Source organism: Balearica regulorum, chromosome 31, assembly GCF_011004875.1.
Source record: "Balearica regulorum gibbericeps isolate bBalReg1 chromosome 31, bBalReg1.pri, whole genome shotgun sequence".
Lineage (NCBI taxonomy): Eukaryota > Metazoa > Chordata > Aves > Gruiformes > Gruidae > Balearica > Balearica regulorum.
Window position 1 is genome coordinate 278,725 of NC_046214.1, and position 22,252 is coordinate 300,976.

General features: G+C 52.7%; 1 protein-coding gene and 2 non-coding genes across 3 annotated transcripts; all 3 read right to left on the reverse strand.

Annotated features, from left to right (window-relative positions):
- Window positions 1–1,786: 1,786 nt before the first annotated feature.
- TRNAA-CGC (transfer RNA alanine (anticodon CGC)) lies at window positions 1,787–1,858 on the reverse strand. Its single transcript has one exon. It is a non-coding gene; the product is annotated as a tRNA-Ala (tRNA).
- Window positions 1,859–3,050: 1,192 nt separating this feature from the next.
- Window positions 3,051–3,123, reverse strand: TRNAF-GAA (transfer RNA phenylalanine (anticodon GAA)). Its single transcript has one exon. It is a non-coding gene; the product is annotated as a tRNA-Phe (tRNA).
- An 8,943-nt stretch (window positions 3,124–12,066) lies between these two features.
- On the reverse strand, window positions 12,067–13,032 carry LOC142598828 (olfactory receptor 14C36-like). Its single transcript, XM_075738253.1, has one exon. It carries the CDS (start codon window positions 13,030–13,032, stop codon window positions 12,067–12,069), a length of 966 nt encoding a protein of 321 aa, XP_075594368.1.
- Window positions 13,033–22,252: the final 9,220 nt, after the last annotated feature.

Below are 22,252 nucleotides of genomic sequence, written 5' to 3' on the forward strand. Positions count from 1 at the left end.
GAACATTTCCATGTCAGAGGGTATTTTGTGTCCCTCTCCTAAAGCTGGCACTGCTGGGAGCTAGGCCAGGGTCCCTCTCCCTGGGCTGGGGCTTTCACCTGCCCCAGCTCCCATGGGCAGAGAAATGACTAATGCAGGAGCTGGGTAGGGAAAAGGGTTTGACACTTGGGCAGGAACCTGAAACCCAAATTGCCCTCCCTGGTCCTGCTGGTGCTTGGTCAACCTCTTCCCTGATGGATTTCTCTGCTGCAGACCAGAAGGTGTGTTGGGTGTCCATTGCAGGGGAGCAGCCCCAGGTGGGTAGCACTGCAAACAGCAGGATCTGGCCCTAGAGCAGAAGAGGGGAGGAGGCAGCTGTCTCCAAGAGCATCATCCATGGCAGCATTGCGTCATTCCCTGCTGGGAGCTCCTCCACCTCTGGAGTGACTCAGGGGGTGGAGGAAGAGCCCAGGCTTACAGTCTCCTCTGCCCTGGTCCCTAGAGCTTTCCTTCTGGCAGTCCATGGCCCTGTGGAGATGCAGGGTTGTAACCTTTCCTGGTTGGACTTTTCCCGGGGATGGAGGCTGTGTTTGCAGTGTCCATGTGTGTCACCCATGATGATGACCTTGGGGGTGTCACCCTTGCAACTCTCCACTCCTGTGGACTTTCCACAGCTGTGCTCTGCCCAGCGTGGGGCAGCAGTGCAGAGGGCTGGGGGTCTCACCATCAGGCCCCTTGTGTAGGTCCTGGGGAGCTGCTGCAGGAGCAAGCACAGATCTGGGGTACAGTGATGATCCCACATTGCTGCAGAGAACAGACCCAGCCCGCAGGGCCAGACTGTTCAGGCCCCAAAACACCCTGAAACGGGCTCTTTCTGCTCAGGTGTGCTGCCCCCTCACACACCCCCAGGCTCTGTCGCTCATCTCCCTGAGGAGGAGGAGGAGGAGGAGGAGGCAAAGCTGTGCCAGGTGCCAGAGTAAGGGAGAAATATTATCCCTGGGGAAGGGCAGAGCTGGCAGGGAGGTGGCATGGGTCAGACACTGGGCTCTTCTCCCTGGTCCCCACCTGGGGTGGCTTGAGTCCGCAGGTCAGTGTCCATACTGGCACCAAGCATCCTGTGTTCAGAAGATATCCCCAGCCCACCGCCCTTCTTCTGTACTTCACTTTTATACCTTGTTTCTCTGAATTTGGGCCCACCATTCCTGGGGGACACTGAGCACCCTGCAGTGGAAGGCCATGTCTCATGTCCCACTTGGGTTGCAGGTGGTTTTGGTGGGGGAACAGCTGAGGCACCATCTCCTGGCTTTGCTGCCTGTTCATGGCTTTGGACAGGCCTGTGTCTCCCTGATCCCACCAACATGGGCTGGACAAAGACACCAAAGCCCCAGGAACAAGAGGTGGGTACCAGCCCCAGCAGTCCCACCTCTGCAGGGCTGTGCCTGACCTCAGCAGCTCTGGGTTCCTCTGCTCAAGGTAGTGGTGATGGTAGAGGGAAAAAGACCTGGAGACAGGGTACGAAATGTCATTCCACCAGCTGGGAGTCCTACAGGCCTGTCCAGGCTGGTCCAGCTCAGACACCCCTAGCTGCTGGCACAGGGGGGTGTTTCCCACCTGGGATGGGATCTCCACCTGAGCTCAGGTCCAGCACCTCTGGGAGGTGGCTCAGCAGAGGCAGCGCACACAGCCCTCCTCACCCCACAGACAGGCCCTGGGTGGGCAGGGCAGGCCCACAGTGCCTGGAGAGGACCAGTGCTCCAGCTCCAGCCTGTACCCGCCTGAGGCTGGGGACTCAGGGAAAAAGCACCCTTGGAGATGCCGGGGATCGAACCCAGGACCTCCCACATGCGAAGCGGGTGCTCTGCCGCTGAGCTACATCCCCTTCACGCCTGCCAGCAGGACAGACACTCTCCTGCCATGACACGTCTATGACAAGCACAGCCCTGTTGTCCCCTGGGTGCCAGGGGACCCTCTGCAGAAAACAGCATTTGAAGCCTCCTGAGATGGGGGAAGTCAGGATGGCCTCTCCACGGGGGCCTGATCCTGGCACAGGGATGCACTGCAGAGCATTGCCCCTTCCACGTCTCGTCAGGGCAATGGGGCAGAAGGAGGCTCTTGCTGCAGCCGCTGCTCCCACGCTCTGACCCACTCTGGGCTTGATGGAGAGGAGAAAACCCCTGAGCTTCCTCTGCCACCCAGGGCAACACCCATCTGTCTCCCATCTGTCCCCAGCTCCACAGGAGGAGCAGAGGAACAGGGTGAGGGAAACACCCTCCCTGGGGTGAGGTGTCCCCAGGCTCTGATGGCACCCCAGGGTGTGCGGTGGGGGGACATGGGGACAGAAGCCTCTCCCCCCTATCCAGGTAGCGGGCCTCCCCCTGCACCCCCCGTCCCCGCCAGCATCCCTGGAGGTGGGGTGAAGGGCAGGCTTCCATCTCCCTGGGGCTGATGCCCAGAGAGGAGCACAGAGGTGTTTCATCAGTCCTTGCAGCAGGCAGGTCAAGGGGAGGAGGCAAGAAACTCTGCTCAGGCCAGCGTGTGACTACACATGATGCCCATGCACTGCAGTGGGTGATCCTCAGCATGGCTTGGTCAGCTGTCCTGGGCACATCAGAGGTCTCACTGCGACAGACCTCCAGAGGAAGGATGCTGCCATTCAGGCCTCAGCTCCAGGGAGTGCCTCTGCCTGGGAGTGGGGGGGACAGTGGTCTCTGGTCTGGGAACTGAGAACCAGGTGAAGGGGGGTGTGAGGAGAGGAGCAGTCTGTGCACCATGGAGAATGACAAAGAGGAGAGAGACAGGGTCTTTGCAGAGACGGCGCAGTGGAGAGATCTTGATCCCTGTGGAGCAGGGAAGGAGGGAGAGCTGGAGACCACCCCAGAGGAGCACTGAATGGAGAGTCCTGCCCAGGGGAAGGCTGGGGACTCGTGGTGCTGGAGGAAGGCTCCTTCTGAGCTGCAGGTCTGCAGCTACAGAGCTGGGACAGTGCTCTGGCAAGAGGTGAAGGAGCAAGCAGGGCTGGGGCAGGCTGGAGGAAGCAGGCGACTCTGCAAAAACCTAAGGGAGAAAATGATTGCTGAAGCCCAGGGTTGAACCAGGGACCTTTAGATCTTCAGTCTAACGCTCTCCCAGCTGAGCTACTTCAGCCCTGCCCCAGCAGCCCTGGTCCCCGTGCCACCCATGCCAGGCCACAGGCTGGCACCCAGGAGGAGTGCTCCTCAGGGAGGTTCCCAGGGGAAAGCTGTGCCCAGCCCTGAGCAGAGGGGACCTGGCTCCTCCCTGACCCCAAGGCCAGGTGGGCTCCAGGTTTGGTGGAGGCCAGCTTACACTGGGCATGCCAAGATGTCTGTGGGCCTTGTACAAATGTGACAGCGGTGAAGGGAAATGGGCAGACCAGGCACGTGCAACTGCAAAGGCTGAGGGTGGAAGAAGCGTGGGGCTGGTGGAAGACCTTATCTCCTTCCCCAGGGAAGGCCTCCCCCCACCCTTTTCTACCTGGCTCCACTTCACTCACTCCTTCATTCCCAACTCCTCTATGTCCTCCCGGCTGAGCAGTGCAGAGGGATGGGGAATGGGAGTTGTGGTCAGTCCATAACAGTTCCTCTCTGTTGCTCCTTCCCTCAAAGACTTTTCCCATGGGGATGCTCCTATGGGCTACAGTCCTTCAAGACAAACCTGCTCCAGCATGGGCTGTCCTCCATCCAGCATTCTCTCAGAAATTATCCAACGTCTTCGGTGTTGAGTCCTCCATGGACTGCAGGGCTTACTTTCCCCACCATGGTCTTCTTCGTGGGCCACAGGGAAATACCTGGTGTACTCCGATATTCACCATAGCAGGAAACTATCTGCTCTTGTGCCTGGAGCACCCCTTCCCCTCCCTCTTCACCAACCTTGGTGTTTGCAGGGCTGTTTCTTATATTTTTTCTCCCTTACTCCTCTCCCATTCTGGCAGTTGTGTCCTTTCTTAAATACATATTTGTAAAGGTCCTACCAGCTTCACTGATGGGCTCATTTTTGTGCACTGGTGGATCTGCTTGGAGCCTGCTGGAACCAGCTCTGTCTGGCAGGGAGGCAGCCCCTGGTGTCTTCTCACAGAGGACACCCCTGCATCCCCCCTGCTGCCAAACCCTGGACACCACCACCAATACACAGTGTAAATCTTTGTCTTGCTGAATGACATCCCCTGCTCTTCCCTCATCCACAAATACAATTTACTCGCTGGGGAGGAAGAGAGAGAACAGAGAAGGCCTTGATGCTGTGCAAACATGGTTCAGCAATAGCTACAACATCGGTGTGTTGGCAACTCTGTTTTGGTGACAAATCCCAAACACAGCACCATAGGAGGCTGCCGTGAAGAAAATTACCTCCATCCCAGCCCAAACCAGTACAATGTGCCTGGAAGAATGTTTCCAGGATTAGCTGCTCTGTCTACTTCCCAGGGAGAGAGGTGAGGCTGACTGGCCTGTAGTTCCCTGGGTCTTTCTTCTTGCCCTTCTTGAAGACAGGAGGGACATGTGATTTCTTCCACTCTTTGGAGGACTGTATTGTGTGCACACAGGTGAACTGAGGCAAGAGGACTCCCACCACCTGTGGGTTTGTGGCAGGTATGGGAGGAAGCTGAGTCCCTGTGATGGATCCACTCAACTCCCTGACTAAACCAGCAGTAATTTGGTTCAGGGTCCAAAGGAGGTAAAGGCCCAGGTGTAACCTGGCCAAAAACTTCTCTAGTTGCAGTCTGTTCTCGGAAAACAGGAGCAGAGGGACATGGTGAGCATTGATGTATATGGGCTTGGAAACTGGAACACCCATCATGTGATTAAGACATGAATAACAGGTGGTTCCTCCAAGACTCATTTGTCAAGGAACAAAGTAAGTTGTGGGTACAAGGAGTCTCATGCATACCTTTCCCATCGCATGGAATTTGACTACAAGCCAACCACTTTATTCCATAAATATGGCAGCCTAAGGATATCTTCTTGGAGCTCTCCCTGCTAAGCAGCTGGCTGTCCAGCGGTGATCTCTCCTTGAGCTAGGACACCTCTCAAGGTTACTCCTCGAGCCTGAGACCTCTTACCCACTGCAGATCTTTGCTAAGTGACTGATATTGCGCTTAACCTTGTGTAACAGTGCACTAAGATTTTGTATTGGTGACTTTGATTCTGTTTTGGTAACTGTGAATCAATGTTATATCCTTTGTGCAGTAAGGAATAGAGTGATCCTTGCCATCCAACTTTGATAAGGTGCAATAAAACTGCTTTTGCTGATACCTCTGGTGGTGGTTCTTTAATTGGTCTAAATCGCCCATCTGTGACAAATTGGTGTAGTTGGCAGGACTCTGGATCAGGATTTGCGACAGGAGACCTTATTGCAGGCATACAGTATATAGAGCAGGCCTACGGGAAGAGGGAGAGTTTTTACCAGGGCCTGTAGTGATAGGACAAGAGGCAATGCTTTTAAACTGGAAGAGGGTAGGTTGAGATTGATCTTAATGAAGAAATTTTATCTGGTGAGGATGGTGAGACAGTGGCAGAGGTTGCCCAGAGAAGCTGTGGATGCCCCATCCGTGGAAGTGTTCAATGCCAGGTTGGATGGGGCTTTGAGCAACCTGGTCTAGTGGAAGGTGGGTCCCCCACGGGTCAGAAGTCCTTCAGGAGCCTGCTCCAGCATGGGCTTCCCACAGGGTCACAGCCTCCTTAGGGGGCAACCACCTGCTCTGGAATGGGGTTCTCCAAGGGCTGCAGGTGAGTATCTGCTCCAACATTAACCTCCATGGGCTGGTGGGGGTCAGCCTGCCTCACCATGGGCTTCTCCATGATTTGCATGGGAATCTCTGCTCTGGTGCCTGCAGCACCTCCACCCTCTGCTTCTTCACTGACCTTGCTGTCTGCAGGTTTTTTTTCTCACTGTTTCCCCCCACCACCACCACCTTACTCCTGTCTCGCTCTGGCATTTGTGCCCTTTCTGAAATATGTTTTCACAGAGGCACCACCAGCTTTGCTGATAAGCTCAGTGAAGTGGTTTAGCCCCAGCCGGTAGCTAAGTGCCACGTGCCGCTTGCTCACCCCTCCCCCGGCGGGCCGGGGAAGAGAACAGAAAAACAAGGGCAAAGCCTCGAGGGTTGGGATAAGGGCAGTTTACTGGAACAACAAGGGAGAGGGAAAAACAATCAACAACAGTGCTGATAACAGATAGTAACAATGGGTGATAATAGAGAACAATTTACCGAACCAAGGACCGACCAACCGACCAGGCACTCAGCTCCTCCCGGAACCTCGGAACCTCGCTTAAACTGCACTGCCCCCTCCCCTACACGACTAGCCCCCCTTTTATGGTGAGCATGACGTCACATGGCTTGGAATAGCCCCCAGCCAGCTTGGGTTACCTGTCCTGGCTCCTTGGGAAATTAACTCTATCCTTGCCAGAACCAGGACAAGAGGTGACAGTCAAAGCAAGGGTTTCCTTCTTCAGTTTGTGCATTCCTGAGTCATGGCATTAAGGTTTATTCTGTTAGTTTGGGTGGGAATGGAAGTGGATCTGTCAGGTGTGGACAACACTCTGAGACACTTTTAGGGTTACACTAAGAGATCCGAGATCTAACTCACCATGGGACTATTCCCAGAGAAGGCTTTGCCATAGGAAGGTCCATGAAGCTGCTCTTTGAGACCAAAGTTCCTTCCCTGGCCCTCAGTTCATGTCCAGTTCATGTTCTGCACTGGGAGAGAGGAGGGGGGTCAGGGAAGAATAATGGAGCTGTGGAGTTTGAACTAGACACTGAGGCTCCAGGAGCACTGTACTGAGAGAATGGGCAGATCTGCAAGGAACCTCATAGAGTCCCCTAAGGCACTTCTCAGCCTAAAGACAGCACGACAGCATCACCTTGGTGGTATCTCTGGGATTTGTCTGAGTGGCTCCTTAGCTTCTGCACACACAGAGGTGCCCCTGGGCAGTGCCCTGCTGCCAGGAGGGGTCTGCAGGGCAGAGCTGAGCACACAGAGGGTGGGATGGGCTCTGTGAGCAGGGACAGGGAGGAGAGGTGTGGACAGAGCAACAGCTCCTGGCAGGGACAGCTCCAGGCAGCAGAGACATGGGCAGGGAGGGAGAGGCAGCTACTCTCAGAAACACTGTGGGAGGGGGAATTGGGTACCTCCCTGCCATCCCCTGCAGTGCAGAAACCTCCCCCGGAGCACACACCACCACCCATCAGGTCTCCTCTCCCATGGAGCACAGCCTATGGCCCCAATGCCATGGGAGTTCAGGCTGTCAGTCCTTCTCAGCAGGGTCCCTAATGAGGAGAAACTCCCGAATACCCATTTGTCTATCCTGCCTCTGTTGACAGGAGCAGTGGGGCATTTATCCATGTTTCCCCTCCTGTCCATGCTGCCTTTGTTCCCACCTGGACTGCAAGCTCTGGGCAATGCATTTTGCAGGACTGGGAGACAGCCAACTCTCCTTTTGCTCACCCCATCTTTAGGACATGTGACTCTTTCCCTGAGGGGTCTTGCTGGGCTGCAGGCTGCCCTCCCGCAGGGCACAGCTCTCCCATGGCATCCCGGTGTTCTCCAGCAGCCCCATGGAGAAGACCCCTCAGTGCTAAGGCCATGAAAACGCTGCTGGGTGGCTGTCTGCAGACAGCTGCAGAGAGCCCTCTGTGTTCCTGGCGGGGAGGGGCATGCAGCCATGCCTCAGCCTAATGCCTGGAGGACCCCAGTACAGAGGAAAGCAGGGTTTGTATCTGTTACAGTACAGTTGTGTACACCAGTGCAATCCCTCCCGTTAAGGGATGGGCTCATCACTTACTACATCCTTGTCCCGTGCAGGTGGTACAGACAAATGGTCAGTGGTATGTTAATTCTCTTTGTTCTAAAGCGTTGTCCAGCTCAGGTGGGGGGATTATCCTGGATGCTGGTCGGTTGCTGTTCTGGCCGTGGTTATACGCCCGTTTTTTTGAAAGGTAAACCTTCCATGGGTTGATCATGGACATGGGATGTTCTCAGCCGGTAAGAGCTGCCTTAGGTTGGGTCTTCAGGTCGCATGGACCCTGAGGTAGAACCTCATAGTCTCAATTAGTGTTCATTCTTCTAAGCAAGTTGTACCGCAGTTGGCATCTTGCCTTTCACCGGCATCAGTAAAGCTTGGGAGATCCCAAGGTCAGAGTGAGATGAGGAAGCAGGAGGAGGTAGGTAAAGTCCTCAGGGAAACTGGAACAGGCACAGGACAGCGTAGGACGATCTGTGGTGCAAACAGCTGATGGCCTTGGTGCGGCTGGGCCCTCCTCCAACACCAGGACAGAAGTCCTTGTCCTCTCCACAGTGGCTGCTGTCTCTTCCACTGAGTCCCATGAGAAGGCACCGGTCCCTTACAGTCCCAGGGCTTTGTGGCCTCCTCACCCACTGCCCATAGAGCCTGGGAGGTGTCCTACCGCTGACCTGCACTTGGCATCACGCACCCCCCCATCACACTGCTCCCAGGAAGAGCTGTAAGCATCTCATGAGGGACAGGGTCCCCTCCTCAGGGAATGGGGGTCAGGGCTTGGCCATCCTGCTTGGTGAAACACATTTAGGGCTTTCACAGCCACCTCCACATTTCATTTTCCACATGTGACCAGTGCCTCTGACTTTCTGTTGTACCAGCTCCCAGGGACAACCACAGAATAACAGAATGGTTTGGGTTGGAAGGGACCTCAAAGATCATCTAGTTCCACACCCCTGCCATGGGCAGGGACAGCCTCCACTAGACCAGGTTGCCCAAAGCCCCATCCAACCTGGCCTTGAACACTTCCAGGAATGAGGCCTCCACAACCAACTTCTCAGTGCCTCACCACCCTCACAGGGAAGAATTTTTTCCTAATATCTAATCTAAAAATACCCTCCTTCAGCTCACAGCCATTACCTCGTGGCCTACCACTACATGCCTTTGTAAATCTCCTTGTCTGGTCATTCCCTCCATGATCTCTTGAGTAATCGCCTTCCCTGGGGCCCACTAAAACTCTCAGAAACTTGGAGGTTTGCTGCTTTTACTTCTTTAGACACTTGTTCAATCTTTCCGGACCTGCAGTTCAGGAACTTGGCACCAGGGGGCTAATTAACATGCAAAACTCCCTAATGAGCCAACGCTCTGTGCATAATTTTCCTTTAGGTCTTCAGTTCTTATGTGGCTAATTAGAGAGATCTCAGGAGTCTAGTCAAAGTCAAAAGAGTTCAATACTAAACAGTAAGGAAGGATTCTTTATTTTTCCAACGGTTCTTAATTTTTCTGCTTACATATTACATGATATCAGAAATCCTCTGTTCATATTGATCCTGATGGAGTTTGAATATATATTCTGTAAATTCTCATGAATTTTTTCATAGGACATGGACACGGACCAGCAAGATGATGGCACTTTCTCTCCCTCTATGGAAAGAGAGACTTATACAGCCATTTTCTGCCAACACTTTGAATGGGGAAACTGTGTTCTGGTGAGACATTTGTATCGTCACATGATAGATCTACATTTCATAATGTCCTGGTTTCAGCTGAGAGGATTGATTTTCTTCATAGTAGCTAGTGTGGGGATATGTTTTGGATTTGTGCTGGAGACAGCATTGATAATATCGAGATGTTTTTGTTCTATGGACTTATTGTTGAGCAGTGTTTACACGGGGCCAAGGCCTTTTCTGCTTCTTGCACTGCCCTGCCAGCGGGATGGCTGGGGGTGGACAAGAAGTTGGGAGGAGACACAGACAGGACAGGTGACCCAAACTGACCAAAGGGATATTCCATACTATGTGACATCATGCTCAGTTTATAAGGAGCTTGGAGGAAGGGGGCGGGGGGGGCAGCGGCGTTCGGAGCAATGGCGTTTGTCTTCCCAAGTAACCGTTACGCATGACGGAGCCCTGCTTTCCTGGAGATGGCTGAACACCTGCCTGCCCATGGGAAGTGGTGAATGAATTCCTTGCTTTGCTTTGCTTGTGCGCGCGGCTTTTGCTTTACCTATTAAACTGTCTTTATCTCAACCCACGAGTTTTCTCACTTTAACTCTTCCAATTCTCTCCCCCATCCTGATGGGGAGGGAGTGAACGAGCGGCTGCGTGGTGCTCAGCTGCCAGCTGGGGTAAAACCACGACACATACCTAAAGGGAGCTTGGAGCAAGGAAGGTAGGAGGAGTTGGACAGATCACCCTATATTTCATTGCCATCAAGAAATGGCCACACCTGCTATCACTTCCTTCATGGCATCCCTTTCTTTGAGCTGGCCACACCTTTATGGGATGTACCATGGCATAACACCATGACCCGCCAAGCGCCAGACCTCAGTCAATACGCAGAGGCCCAGAACACAGCCAAATAAAGAGGCCCAGAGCCCAGATGTGGAAAACAAATGTCACTCCTGTCTTCAAGCAGGAACAGAAGGAAGAGCCAGGGAACTACAGGCCAGTCAGACTCACCTCCCTTCCTGGGAAGATGATGGAGCAGCTAACGCTGGAAACCCTTTCCAGGCACAGGAACGTTAAGGAAGTCATCAGGAGTCGTCAAGGCCCAGGGCCTTATGTATGTCCAGTTTGCCTGAGTATTCCCTGATCTGATCCTTTTCCAGCAAGGCTATGTAAATTACCCACACACACACTCAAGGAGCATGTGTGTTATTTTAAATATCCTTACCCAATAGTAGATGATGCAGTAATTGCAAACCAATTAGCATAAATTTAGGCAGGTTATATTAATCCTCTAACAAGATAAATACGTTGTAGTTTCTGTGTGCAGTGTGCTAGCTTTCTGGCATTACCACCCTGCAACCATCTCTGTGCAGACATGAAATAAATAAAATACCTCTGCTCTGTGTGTGTGTATTGGTGTACTGCACATCGGGTAAACAATCCCACTTTTGGGACAACACCAGGATATCCCATGTCCGTACAGAGCCTTTCCTCAAGGTGGGCACATCTGTGCTGGCCTCGCCAGCCATTCCTACACCGCCTGCCCGTGCTCTCCACAGCCCTTGAGCTGGTGGAGCTGCTCTGCAGAGCAAGTGGGCTGTGGGGCCTGGGGTCACAGGGGGACTCTGCAAGGGACATGCTGGTCAGGCTGGGAGGCAGACCCAGCTCAGGGACATCACTGACACTGACTGCCTCCCACGGAGGCTCTTATGTGGCCATGGAGGCTGCTCAGAGATGACCTGCCTTATTGCCAATGCCATGAGGTGTGTCTGGGTGCTGCACCGGATCCAGTCGATGGAAGTCCACTGATGGCAAAACGAACCACTCTCCAGGCTCCTTTCCCTGTGCCTGCTGTGTCCCCTGGGCTTGCAGAACCCTCCCTTGGTGGTTCACACCCACCTTTAGCCCTTGATCTCTGGGTCACTTCACCTTGCACAGGCTCGTGCTCAGTGGGCTCCATTCCCTGCTGACCTCCTGGCACGTGCTGTCCCTGCAGATCCCCTGTGCTCTCCTGGCAGCTCCTGATTCCTTCCAGAAAAACATTCATCTGCAATCAGCCCTGTCACAGGCTGTCGAGCCCCAGGCAGCTTAGTTGGAGTCCATTCAGCATCTGTGTGGGTGCTGTCCACCAACAAGGAGCACCTCAGCCATTCCTCAGTCCCTGGAAGAGCCCACTGGGACCCTGATCTCATCCCACTGTGCCCATGGAGAAACAAGCAAAGCATCTGTTTTCTTTGGCGTCTCTTCCGTGGGCATGGTCTTGAGAGCAAGACTGGAAAAAGACGTAAGCCTTTGGGCAGTGCCCTGAGGAGATTGCCTTTGCTGGTGGAAATGCTGTTACAGAGACCAGCTCTGTCAGAGATCTGCTGTGCAGGGACTCTGTACACAGGAACTGCCTCTGCAGCTCCAGAGAAGGTCTCGGAGGAAAAATCTCCGTCAGAAATGTCACTGCAGGGTCTTTTTTAATGTTTTAATACACAGGGGATGTGGAAATTAATTTACACTGTCTTTGGGTCTAACTAAACAGGTCGATAATGAATTAGAATTGGTATGAATAATGAAAATTCTTTGTGGACAACATTACCATAAGTAAAAAAAAAATAAAACAAAATCAGCAATAACGAAAATGGCAAAACATATAAAAGACAGGCTAGGCTGGTAATGAGTTGTGTTACAAGTGATATACAGAAAAAGATGGGCAGTATAATACTTCTAAAAAAAATCTAGTCATCAATTTCCAAACTGCAACCTTGATCTCCTGGTTCCTCATGCTGTAGATGAGGGGGTTCACTGCTGGAGGCACCACCGAGTACAGAACTGCCCCCACCAGGTCCAGGGATGGGGAGGAGATGGAGGGGGGCTTCAGGTAGGCAAACATGGCAGTGCTGACAAGCAGGGAGACCACGGCCAGGTGAGGGAGGCACGTGGAAAAGGCTTTGTGCCGTCCCTGCTCAGAGGGGATCCTCAGCACGGCCCTGAAGATCTCCACGTAGGACACCACAATGAAAACAAAACATCCCAATGATAAAAAACAGCTTAATATAAGAAGCCCAACTTCCCTGAGGTAGGAGTCTGAGCAGGAGAGCTTGAGGATCTGGGAAATTTCACAGAAGAACTGGTCCAGGGCATTACCCCGGCAAAGTGGTATAGAAAATGTCTTGGCCATGTGCAGCACAGCATGGAGAAACCCACTGCCCCAGGCAGCTGCTGCCATGTGGACACAAGCTCTGCTGCCCAGGAGGGTCCCGTAGTGCAGGGGTTGGCAGATGGCAACGTAGCGGTCATAGGACATGACAGTGAGGAGGGAAAACTCTGCTGATATAAAGAAGAAAAAAAAATAGACCTGTGCAGCACATCCTGTGTAGGAGATGGCCCTGGTGTCCCAGAGAGAATTGGCCATGGATTTGGGCACAGTGGTGGAGATGGAGCCCAGGTCGAGGAGGGAGAGGTTGAGGAGGAAGAAGTACATGGGGGTGTGGAGGTGGTGGTGGCAGGCGATGGCAGTGATGATGAGGCCATTGCCCAGGAGAGCAGCCAGGGAGATGCCCAGGAAGAGCCAGAAGTGCAAGAGCTGCAGCTCCCGTGTGTCTGCGAATGCCAGGAGGAGGAACTCAGTGATGGAGCTGCTGTTGGACATTGGCTCTTTCTGGGCAAGGGGTCTGGATGAAAAAAGGAAAGGAGAGGGAACAATTAGGACACACTCCTCTGAGCAAAGCCACTCCATTTTTCAGAGAAATAATCCCTATTCGAAATGCATTTCCTTTCTCTGGTTTGTGCTGGCTGAGTGTCTTTTGAGGAGGAGGCGTCAGCTTTGCTCAGCTGCCGTGGGAACATGGAGCTGGTTTGTGACACCTCCAATGTTGATAACTGATGTCAGATGTAATCTACCTTTAAAGGAAAAGTTAATCTCTGAAGGCATGACTCAGAAGAGTGCGGGCTACAGAAGAGAAGGTTTGCATGTCCTTAGAAGAAGTTTTTCTGTGGTTTTTATTTTCCACCATCATATCTGGTGCGTTTTCTTTTGAGGAATAGAAATACTCATTTTATGATGGAAAACAGGAAGAAACTTGAAACAGGACAGGCAAAAGGACTCAGCTCTTTGTAGCTTAGTGCAGAGTCAGGAGAGCTGCACTGTCCATTAGACTCCTAGTGAAATACCCGGCACTTTTGATTCTGTTGCCTTGAAGGTGACGACAAACATAAATTACTCTGTAAAAAATACAACAAAAAAAGACTCTAAGGAGAGCAGAGGAGTCCTGTTTCAAAGGGCAGATCTGCAAACTCTTCTTTTTCCCAGCCCAGAGGTGTGGTTGTGATTGAGAGAGAAGGACACAGCCCCTCTCAGAGAGAAGCAAAGGCCTCTGAGAGGAGAGAACTGACCTCCAAGGGAAAGCTCAGCACTCCCTGGGATCCTACAGCACAGCCGTGCTCTTCTGGGGCAGCTCCCAAGCGCAGCAGCACAGGCAAAGCAGACAGTCAGAGGTCCTGAAGATGGGATGTCCTAAAGGCAGAGTCAGATCCTTGCTCAGCAGACAATGCCCAGCAGACATCGAGAGGGAGGGACCAAAAGAGAGCAGGCTGAAGGCAGCCTAGCCCAGGGCTTGTCTGCAGTTTCCTCCCACTCCCAGCCCATGTCTCTGCTGCCTGGAGCTGTCCCTGCCAGGAGCTGTTGCTCTGTCCACACCTCTCCTCCCTGTCCCTGCTCACAGAGCCCATCCCACCCTCTGTGTGCTCAGCTCTGCCCTGCAGACCCCTCCTGGCAGCAGGGCACTGCCCAGGGGGATCTCAATGCTCCTTGAAGAGTACCCTGGGAAATGTCCCAGGGGTGATCTGTAGCTGTGAACAGCCCTGACCCACACAGCACCCTCTCAAGAGCAGAAGGACCCTGCCCTGCCCTTCCAGGGGGTCGCTCCTCCCACCCACAGCTTCTCCCTGCAGTGCCCTGGGGAGCTCCCCGGGCAGGCTGAGTGCTGACCCTGGCAGGCGGCAGAGTCCCTGCCCCGGCACACAGCCCCTGGGCTGCAGGGACCCTGCTCTGAAGGACACAACTGGGCACCCCTGGCTGCACACCTGCATTCACAGCCAGTCAAACTTGCCTCTGCACAGGGCGTCCACCTGGCAGATCCCATCAGCTGTGGGATCTGCCAGCTTGAGGAGATGCCTCCAGGAACCGCATCGGCATTGCCCTGCACCCAGAGACTTACCGTGTCAAGGGCTCTGAAGAGTTCTCCTTCCGTGAGCTCTCAGCCATCCTCCCATTTCCAACTGCCTTTCAGCTCTCTCTGCCTCGCTGTTCTCCCCTCGGTGCCTGCAGGCAGAGCCCTCAGCCCTGCTGGGCTCTGCAGAGGAGCTGCTCCTGGGCAGAGATGTCTCTCTGCAGCACAGCCCACTTGCCAGGAGCTCCCTCCGTCCCAGGAGACCAGCAGCAGAGGATCAGCCCAAGGCGGCATGTTAATGACCCCTCTGGTGGGTTTGGGGATGAGTCCATGAAGCTCAGACCCTGAGAGGAAGCTGATGAAACCTCTCAAGAAGTCACAGTCCGATGCAACCTCCACAGTTTCTTGGAGCATTACTGGGTCCCCCTGAGGGCCATGACTGACAAAGCAACTCTGGGGCTGGTTAGAGCAGGAAAGTGGAGGCAGTGAGGACAGGGAGGCAAAGGCAATGGCAAGGTGGCTCTGATGCTGAGTAACCTGGATGTGTTTCATCAATTTAAAGGTCCAAGCTGTGACCCCCAGCCCCTGGGAAGGGGAGATCCTGTCCCTCACACGTGTCTCAGGGCTCTTCCTGGGCCACTGTGATGTGGGGATGTGCAATGCCTAGAGCAGGACTACCACACAATCTTTCTCAGGCTCACAGGTTGTGACAAGGGGGCGATGAAGTCCTGGTGCTCTAATGAGAAGATGTCTCCTCACAGGCATCACCTGCAGAGAGAACAGCCACAGCCCAGCAGACCAAGACCTTGGCTGTGTTGGGGGCTTTCAGCCTTGCCACTGCCCCCAGATGCCTCCACCACAGGATGTCCTACGGTGTCCCACACCTCCACCTCTTTCCCTGCAGGCTCTTGACACCCAGCCTGCTTACCAACTTGGGTCTCACCTGAGCGTCTTCCTACCCTTACTGATATCTCTCCATCCTCACAGACTCTTCATTGAAATGCAAAGCTCTGGCTAATCCAGACTCTTGCTGGGTGGCCTCTTGTACCACAGAACTGCACTTGCAGGGACATTTCTTTCTCCTCGTGTCCCATCTCAACCTCCCAAGCTGCGCTTGGTGCCATCTTTTCTTTCTCATGATGTTTCCCAGTTTTCAGAAAAGCTCCACCATCTCGGAAACCACCTTTCAAGCAGTCTCAGGCTACTCCTAGACTGCCCTCAGCCTCTCCACCACTGGGCAAAGGGCCCAAAGAAGCCCAGGTCTCTCAGACCCTCCACACGGCCCATCTGCTTCAGGCCCCAAACTCCACCTGGCCACGTCTCCTCTGGCCACTCTCCAGCTCCTCCCAGCTCCAGCAAAAGAGGGAGCCAAGAACTGGGACAAAGCCATGTGTGGGGGTCCCTACCAGTGCGGTGTCAAGGGCCATAAGGACTCCCCTGCTCTGGGTGACCATGCTCATCGTAACGCAGCCCCGTATGCAACTGGCCTTCTTCACAGGGAGCAGAAACCCCTGGCTCCTATGGTGTCCCTCGCAGCTGCCAGGCCCTTCTCCTCAGAGTCACTCCTCAGCACAGCAGGTCCCAGCTGGCCCTGATGGACAGGCTGGTTCTTCTCCCTGAGGCCAGACTGGCCAATTCTCCTTGTCAACGTTACGAGGTTTCTTTTGGCCAAATCCCCGAGTTTCTCCAGGTCCCTCTGGACTGAAGCTCTGTTTGGTCAGCGGTTAATGTTTGTGTGCGGGTGGCTCACCCTGATGGTGGTGTAGTCTCATGAGAGAACAGCATGAGGAGTTGCAGATCTCTAGAGACCCAGGTAGGAATTGCCATGAGCAGAGTCTGCAAAACACCAAAGGAGGGTACAAAGCAAGCCAAACCAGGGTCAGTGGAGAAAGGAGAAATGAGGGTGGGGCTGTTTGACGCACGGTGATATTAGTGGAAAATGTATAGCTATGTAGACACACAGACTACATGGATCCCTCCAGAAGCCAAATCCAGCAGCCTGACAGAGGTGAGACTCCTGCACCTCCATGCTCCCCCATCTACCCCCCCCAAATACAAGCATATGTGCACGTGCACACGTACACCCCACACACACGCACAATCAGGTCTCTCAGTCAACTCGCAGACTCTACAGCAGCTGGCACTGAACTCCCCTGCTCCTCCAGAACCAGCCTCTCCATGGTCCCACCATTGGAGTTGCTCACACAACCTTGGGTCCCAGGTCACATCACCTTTACCAGCGACTCCAGCTTGATCTTCACCACCAATTGCACACTGACACGTGTACCCTCACTCGCTCCACAGCCGGCAGCCCAGACACGTGGGCCTCTGTGACAGCTGGTCTGACTCCCCTTGCTGGCACGTAGAGCTGCTCCTTGCACATGCACGCACACAGCATAGAGAGCACTCCCAGCCAGGAACAGAGTTAGAAATGGAGCTGAACCAGGAGACACATCAGATGGCTGAGTTCAGGTGTGGGGCATGTCCAGACCAGCATATTGACCAGACAAAGGCTTATATGCGAAGGCTCCTTTTATCCCTGTTATATTTATGGATGAAATCATCTTGAGTGCCCTCCCATAGCACATACAGGATAAGCAATCAGGGTTAGTCGCCATGTGTTCATGAAAGGCAGGCCCTTCTTGAGTAACTTCATCTCCTTGTATGACAAGGTGACCCACTTAGTGGATGAGGGAAAGACTGTGGATGTTGTCTACCTAGACTTTAGAAAAGCCTTTGACACCATTTCTCAGAGCATTCTCCTGGAGAAACTGGCTGCTCATGGAGTTTGTGGGCATGTGCCTTGCTGGGTAAAAAACTGTCTGGATGGCCGGGCCCAAAGAGTTGTGGTGAATGGAGTTCATACCCATTGGAGGTATTCGCCAGGGCTCAATACTGGCGCCGGTTCTCCTTAATGTCTTTATGAATGATCTGGACGAGGGGATCAAGTGGACCCCCAGTAAGTTTCCAGATGACACCAAGTTGGGTGGGAGTGTGGATCTGCTTGAGGGTATGAAGGATCTGCAGAGGGTTCTGGACAGCCTGGATCAATGAGCAGAGGCCATCTGTATGAGGTTCAACAAGACCAAGTGCCGGGTCCTGCACTTGGGTCACAACAACCCCAGGCAACACTACAGGCTTGGGAAGAATGGCTGGAAAGCTGCCTGGCGGAGAAGGACCTGGGTGTGCTGGTTGACATCTGGCTGAATATGAGCCAGCAGTGTGCCCAGGTGGGCAAGAAGGCCAAGAGCATCCTGGCTTGTATCAGAAATAGTGTGGCCAGCAGGAGTAAGGAAGTGATTGTGCCCCTGTACGCAGCTCTGGTGAGGCTGCACCTCGAGTGCTGTGTTCAGTTTTGTGCCTCTCAGTACAAGAAGGACATTGAGGAGCTGGAGTACGTCCAGAGAAGGGCAGCAAAGCTGGTAGAGAGACTGGAGCAAAGTCTTATGAGGAGTGGCTGAGGGAACTGGGGTTGTTTAGCCTGGAGAAGAGGAGGCTGACAGGACACCTTATTGCTCTCTACAACTACCTCAAAGAAGGTTGTAGCCAGGTGGGTGGTGGTCTCTTCTCCCAAGTAACTAGCGAAACGACAAGAGGAAATGGTCTCAAGTTGCATCAGGGGAGGTTCAGATTGGATATTAGGAAAAATTTCTTCACTGAAGGAGTGGTCAGGCATTGGAACTGGCTGCCCAGAGAGGTGGTGGAGTCCCCATCCCTGGAGGTGTTCAAAATCTGCATAGGCATGGCACTTCAGGACATGGTTTAGTAACATGGTGGTGTTGGGCCGATGGTTGGACTTGATGATCTTAGAGGTCTTTTCCAACCTTAAAGATTCTATGATTCTATGATTCTAAAAAGGGAGAGGCATGGCGTTTAGTGATTGCTACCATCTTTTGCTCTGGAACAGTTGGGCATCTGTCTACCTGTGTGAGGTGGGGAGCAATTGCCTTTGCATCACTTTTTTATTTTGTGTCCTTCTTCTTCCCCTTCCCAGGCTCTTATTAAACAATTTTTATCTTCACCCGCAAGTTTTCGTGCTTTTACTCTTCCTTCCCTCTTGCTCCATCCCCCTGGTTGTGGGGGAGGATGGTGAGTGAGCTGCAGTGTGGTGCCTAATTTCTTACTGGTGTTAACCCACACCACTTACAAACAAGGAAGAGCTGGTCAGGATGTAAAAAGTCAAGGGTGAGAAGGAAGAGTTGAGGCTCCTGAAAGACGGGAACAAGGCAAAGAACAGGACTCCAGGAGAGCAGGTTTTGGCCTGGTGAGGAACCTACTTGGAAGAATCCCATAGAATGTGGCCCTGCAGAGAAGAGGGGGTGCCATGAGCTGTTCAATGGTTAAGGATCTCCTCTTCGAGCTCCAGAACTGTCCATCCTGACACACAGGAAGTCAAGAAAAGGTGGCAGGAAGCTGGCATGGACGAGAAAGGAGCTTCTGCCTAAAGTCGAGCCTGAAGAGGAAGGACAGAGAAGGTGGAAGGTGGCTGCCTTCCAGCCTCAGTGGTTCTGTGATTCTGTGCTGCAGAGAGCCATTGGTGTGCATGTGTACTTGTCTGTGCGTGGGGGTGAAGGTATCCTGGAGTCACCTCCCGGATAGACAGAGGGGTCTACGACCAGTTCCTGGAGGAATCCATGTAGTCCACACATCCTCTGTGTGTCTGTAGAGGTATGCATTTTCCACTAACACAGCCTAGCACAGAAACAGCCCAACCCTCATTCACTCTTCCTCCACTGGCCCTGGCTTTGCTGGCTTTGTAGCCTCCTTTGATGTTTCAGAGGTGGTTGTCATGGTAATTCCTACCTGGCTCAGCAATTAAACCCAGTAACTCCTTTTATTTTCTGTAGAGCCCTGCAACTCCTCATGCTGTTACCTGGTGATAGACAGCACCATCAGGGTGAGCCACCTGCAAACAAACATGAACAGCTGACCAAATGGAACTTCAGTCCAGGGGCACCTTGAGGAACTCTGGGAGAGATACGCTAACAGAAACCTCTTAAAGTATACCAGGAGAAATGGCCAGTTCTGCACTGGGGAGAAGAGTAACCCCACACATCAGGGCCGGCTGGGTCCTGGCGCTGAGCACTCACCACAAGGAGAAGGGCCTGGGTGCGACGAGGAACATCCTACAAGGCAGTGGTACATGCTCACCATGAACAAGGCCAGCTGCATACGGGGCTGCATTAAGAGGAGCATGGCCACCCAGACATCTTGAGTTTTCACCTGGCTTCACGAGCCCTGGTGTGACCACATCTGGACCACTGTGTCCCTCTGTGGGAATCCCTGCTGAAGACAGGTGGGGAGTATCTGGAGAGTGCCCAGAGGAGGTCCGCACATCCCCTCTAGTTTAGGCCCCAAACCCTCTCTTTGCAGACTTCTTCCACCTCCACACCACCTCAGGAACATGCTGTCCCTAGAGAACCACCATGCTCTCCAGGCAGCTCCAGATGTCCCTCCTAGAGGACTGGTGTCTTCAATGTCACCTGTGGGAAAGCCCTGGGTACATCCCTCATTGACACTCACCATCTTCACTGTCACCAGACACCAACTGGTGACTCCTAAATCCGGTCTTAGGTCTCCAAAAGCTCACAACCATTGAGCTTTGTACTCCCCAACACATGGAGGAAGAGGGACTTCAGGGCTGCAGTTCCTCAGGCCTCTTTGGAGGAGGAGCCCAGCCTGAAAGCACTGCACCAGGAGATCCCATTTTATTACAGAGATGCCATGAGATAGGCCAGCTCTGAGCCCGTCTTAGACACACTTTCATAAGGGCGCCGGGCGACACCAAGTACATGCCTCACATGTAGTGACACATATGCAAACATTTCTCCATAAAACATAATAACCATGAAGAAGAGTCAAACAGCAATAATGATAATTATGATGATGAAAGAAAGAAAGAAAGAAAGAAAGAAAGAAAGAAGGAAAGAAAGAAGGCAGGCTGGGATCACATACTGTGAGATTGTCGTGGTTTAACCTGGCGGACAGCTGAAACAACCACGCAGCCAGTTGCTCACTCCCCCCACTAGGATGGGGAGAGAATGGAAAAGAAAAAAAGGTAAAACTTGTCAGTTGAGATAAAGACAGTTTAATAGGATAGAAAAGAATGACAATAATAATAGTAGTAGTAATAACAACAACTACAACAACAATAATTATAAAAGAATATACAAACAAGTGATGCACAGCACAATTTCTCACCACCTGGACCAATGCTCAGCTAGTTCCTGAGCCGCGCTGCTTCCTGGCCCACCCGCCCCAGTTATACAGAGAGCGTGACATCATACAGTATGGAATATCCCTTTGGCCAGTTTGGGTCAGCTGTCCTGGCTGCACCCCCTCGCAGCTTCTTGAGTGTCCCCTGCCATCTCGTTGGCAGGCCAGTATGAGAAGCTGGAAAGTCCTTGACTGCTTGGCAACAACTAAAATATTGGTGTGTTATCAACATTGTTCTCATCTAAACCTAAAACACAGCTCTACACCAGCTGCTAGAAAGAAAATTATCGCTATCCCTGCAAAACCAGGACAGTATCCACCGCTTATGCTCTTCCATTTACATCATGCCCAGGTCTCACACTTTCCAATACGTTGCAATTAATCACCACCACTTTTCCTGTCCTTTGAGATGTACACACACCTATCATTAGTCAATGGACCACCCCTGTGAAATATCTGTAAAATGTCCATAAATGTTCGTAAAATGTCCATTGAGTTCATTTAGACCATGACTTCAGGCTCCATCTGTCATCCTTCATGGTGGGAGAGATTGTTGCAGGCTGAAGCCAGTTCTGGTTCCATCACCGCTGCACTTGTCCGGATCTATCACCGTGGCACTTTGCTCAGTTTCATCAAAATTCATTCTTCATTAATCTGGGTGATTGTTACTGTAATCCTGTTGATAGGGCATAGAGCCACCATAGTAGTGATGACATATGGTATTATACAGCAATTAGCATCATACAATTGAAGACATTGGTTATTCTCACCCAAAATGAAATCCCCTTGAGGCATACATCAGAATTCTCCATCCTCCTGCATCGCCCACCAAGTACACCCCAGTCTTTGAGCAAAAGAAATCCTACGGATGGGTTTGCCTTTGCCCAAGGCAGGAGTAACCCAGACTGTCTTCCACAGCGTATTTTTTATGTGCACTACAGGGACTTTATCCCCTTCTACAGTATGGAAAAGTTTTGATTGGGTAGGGCCAGCTTGATTCATAGATCCCCTTGGAGGCGACACAGCTGGGAAGCTGACCAAAACTGACCAAAGGGATGTTCCGTACCATATGACATCATGCTCAGCAATAAAAGCTCAGGGGAAGGAAGGAAGGAAGGAGAAGTAGTTCATGGTTATGATGATCCTATGCCCAAATAACAGTTATGCATGCTGAAGCCCTACTTCCTTAGAAAGTGACTGGACATCTGGCTGGCGATGGGAAGCAGTGAGCGAATTCCTCTTTCAGCTTTGATCTGTTTGTCTGAGGAGGAGTCACTCCTTGCGGGATCCAGCCTCTCTGAAGCAAGGTCCAGAGGAAGCTCCCAGCAACAGCTTGTGGCTGATCCCTCCATTTTCGGTGGTTCACGGGATGTGAGCTAACCCCCCCAGGCCTCAGGCATTTCCACAGGGATTCAGTGATGGCTCTTGGCCTTTCAAAGGCCACACACACCTCTGGGGATGTCCACCAAGACAAATCCCTTACAC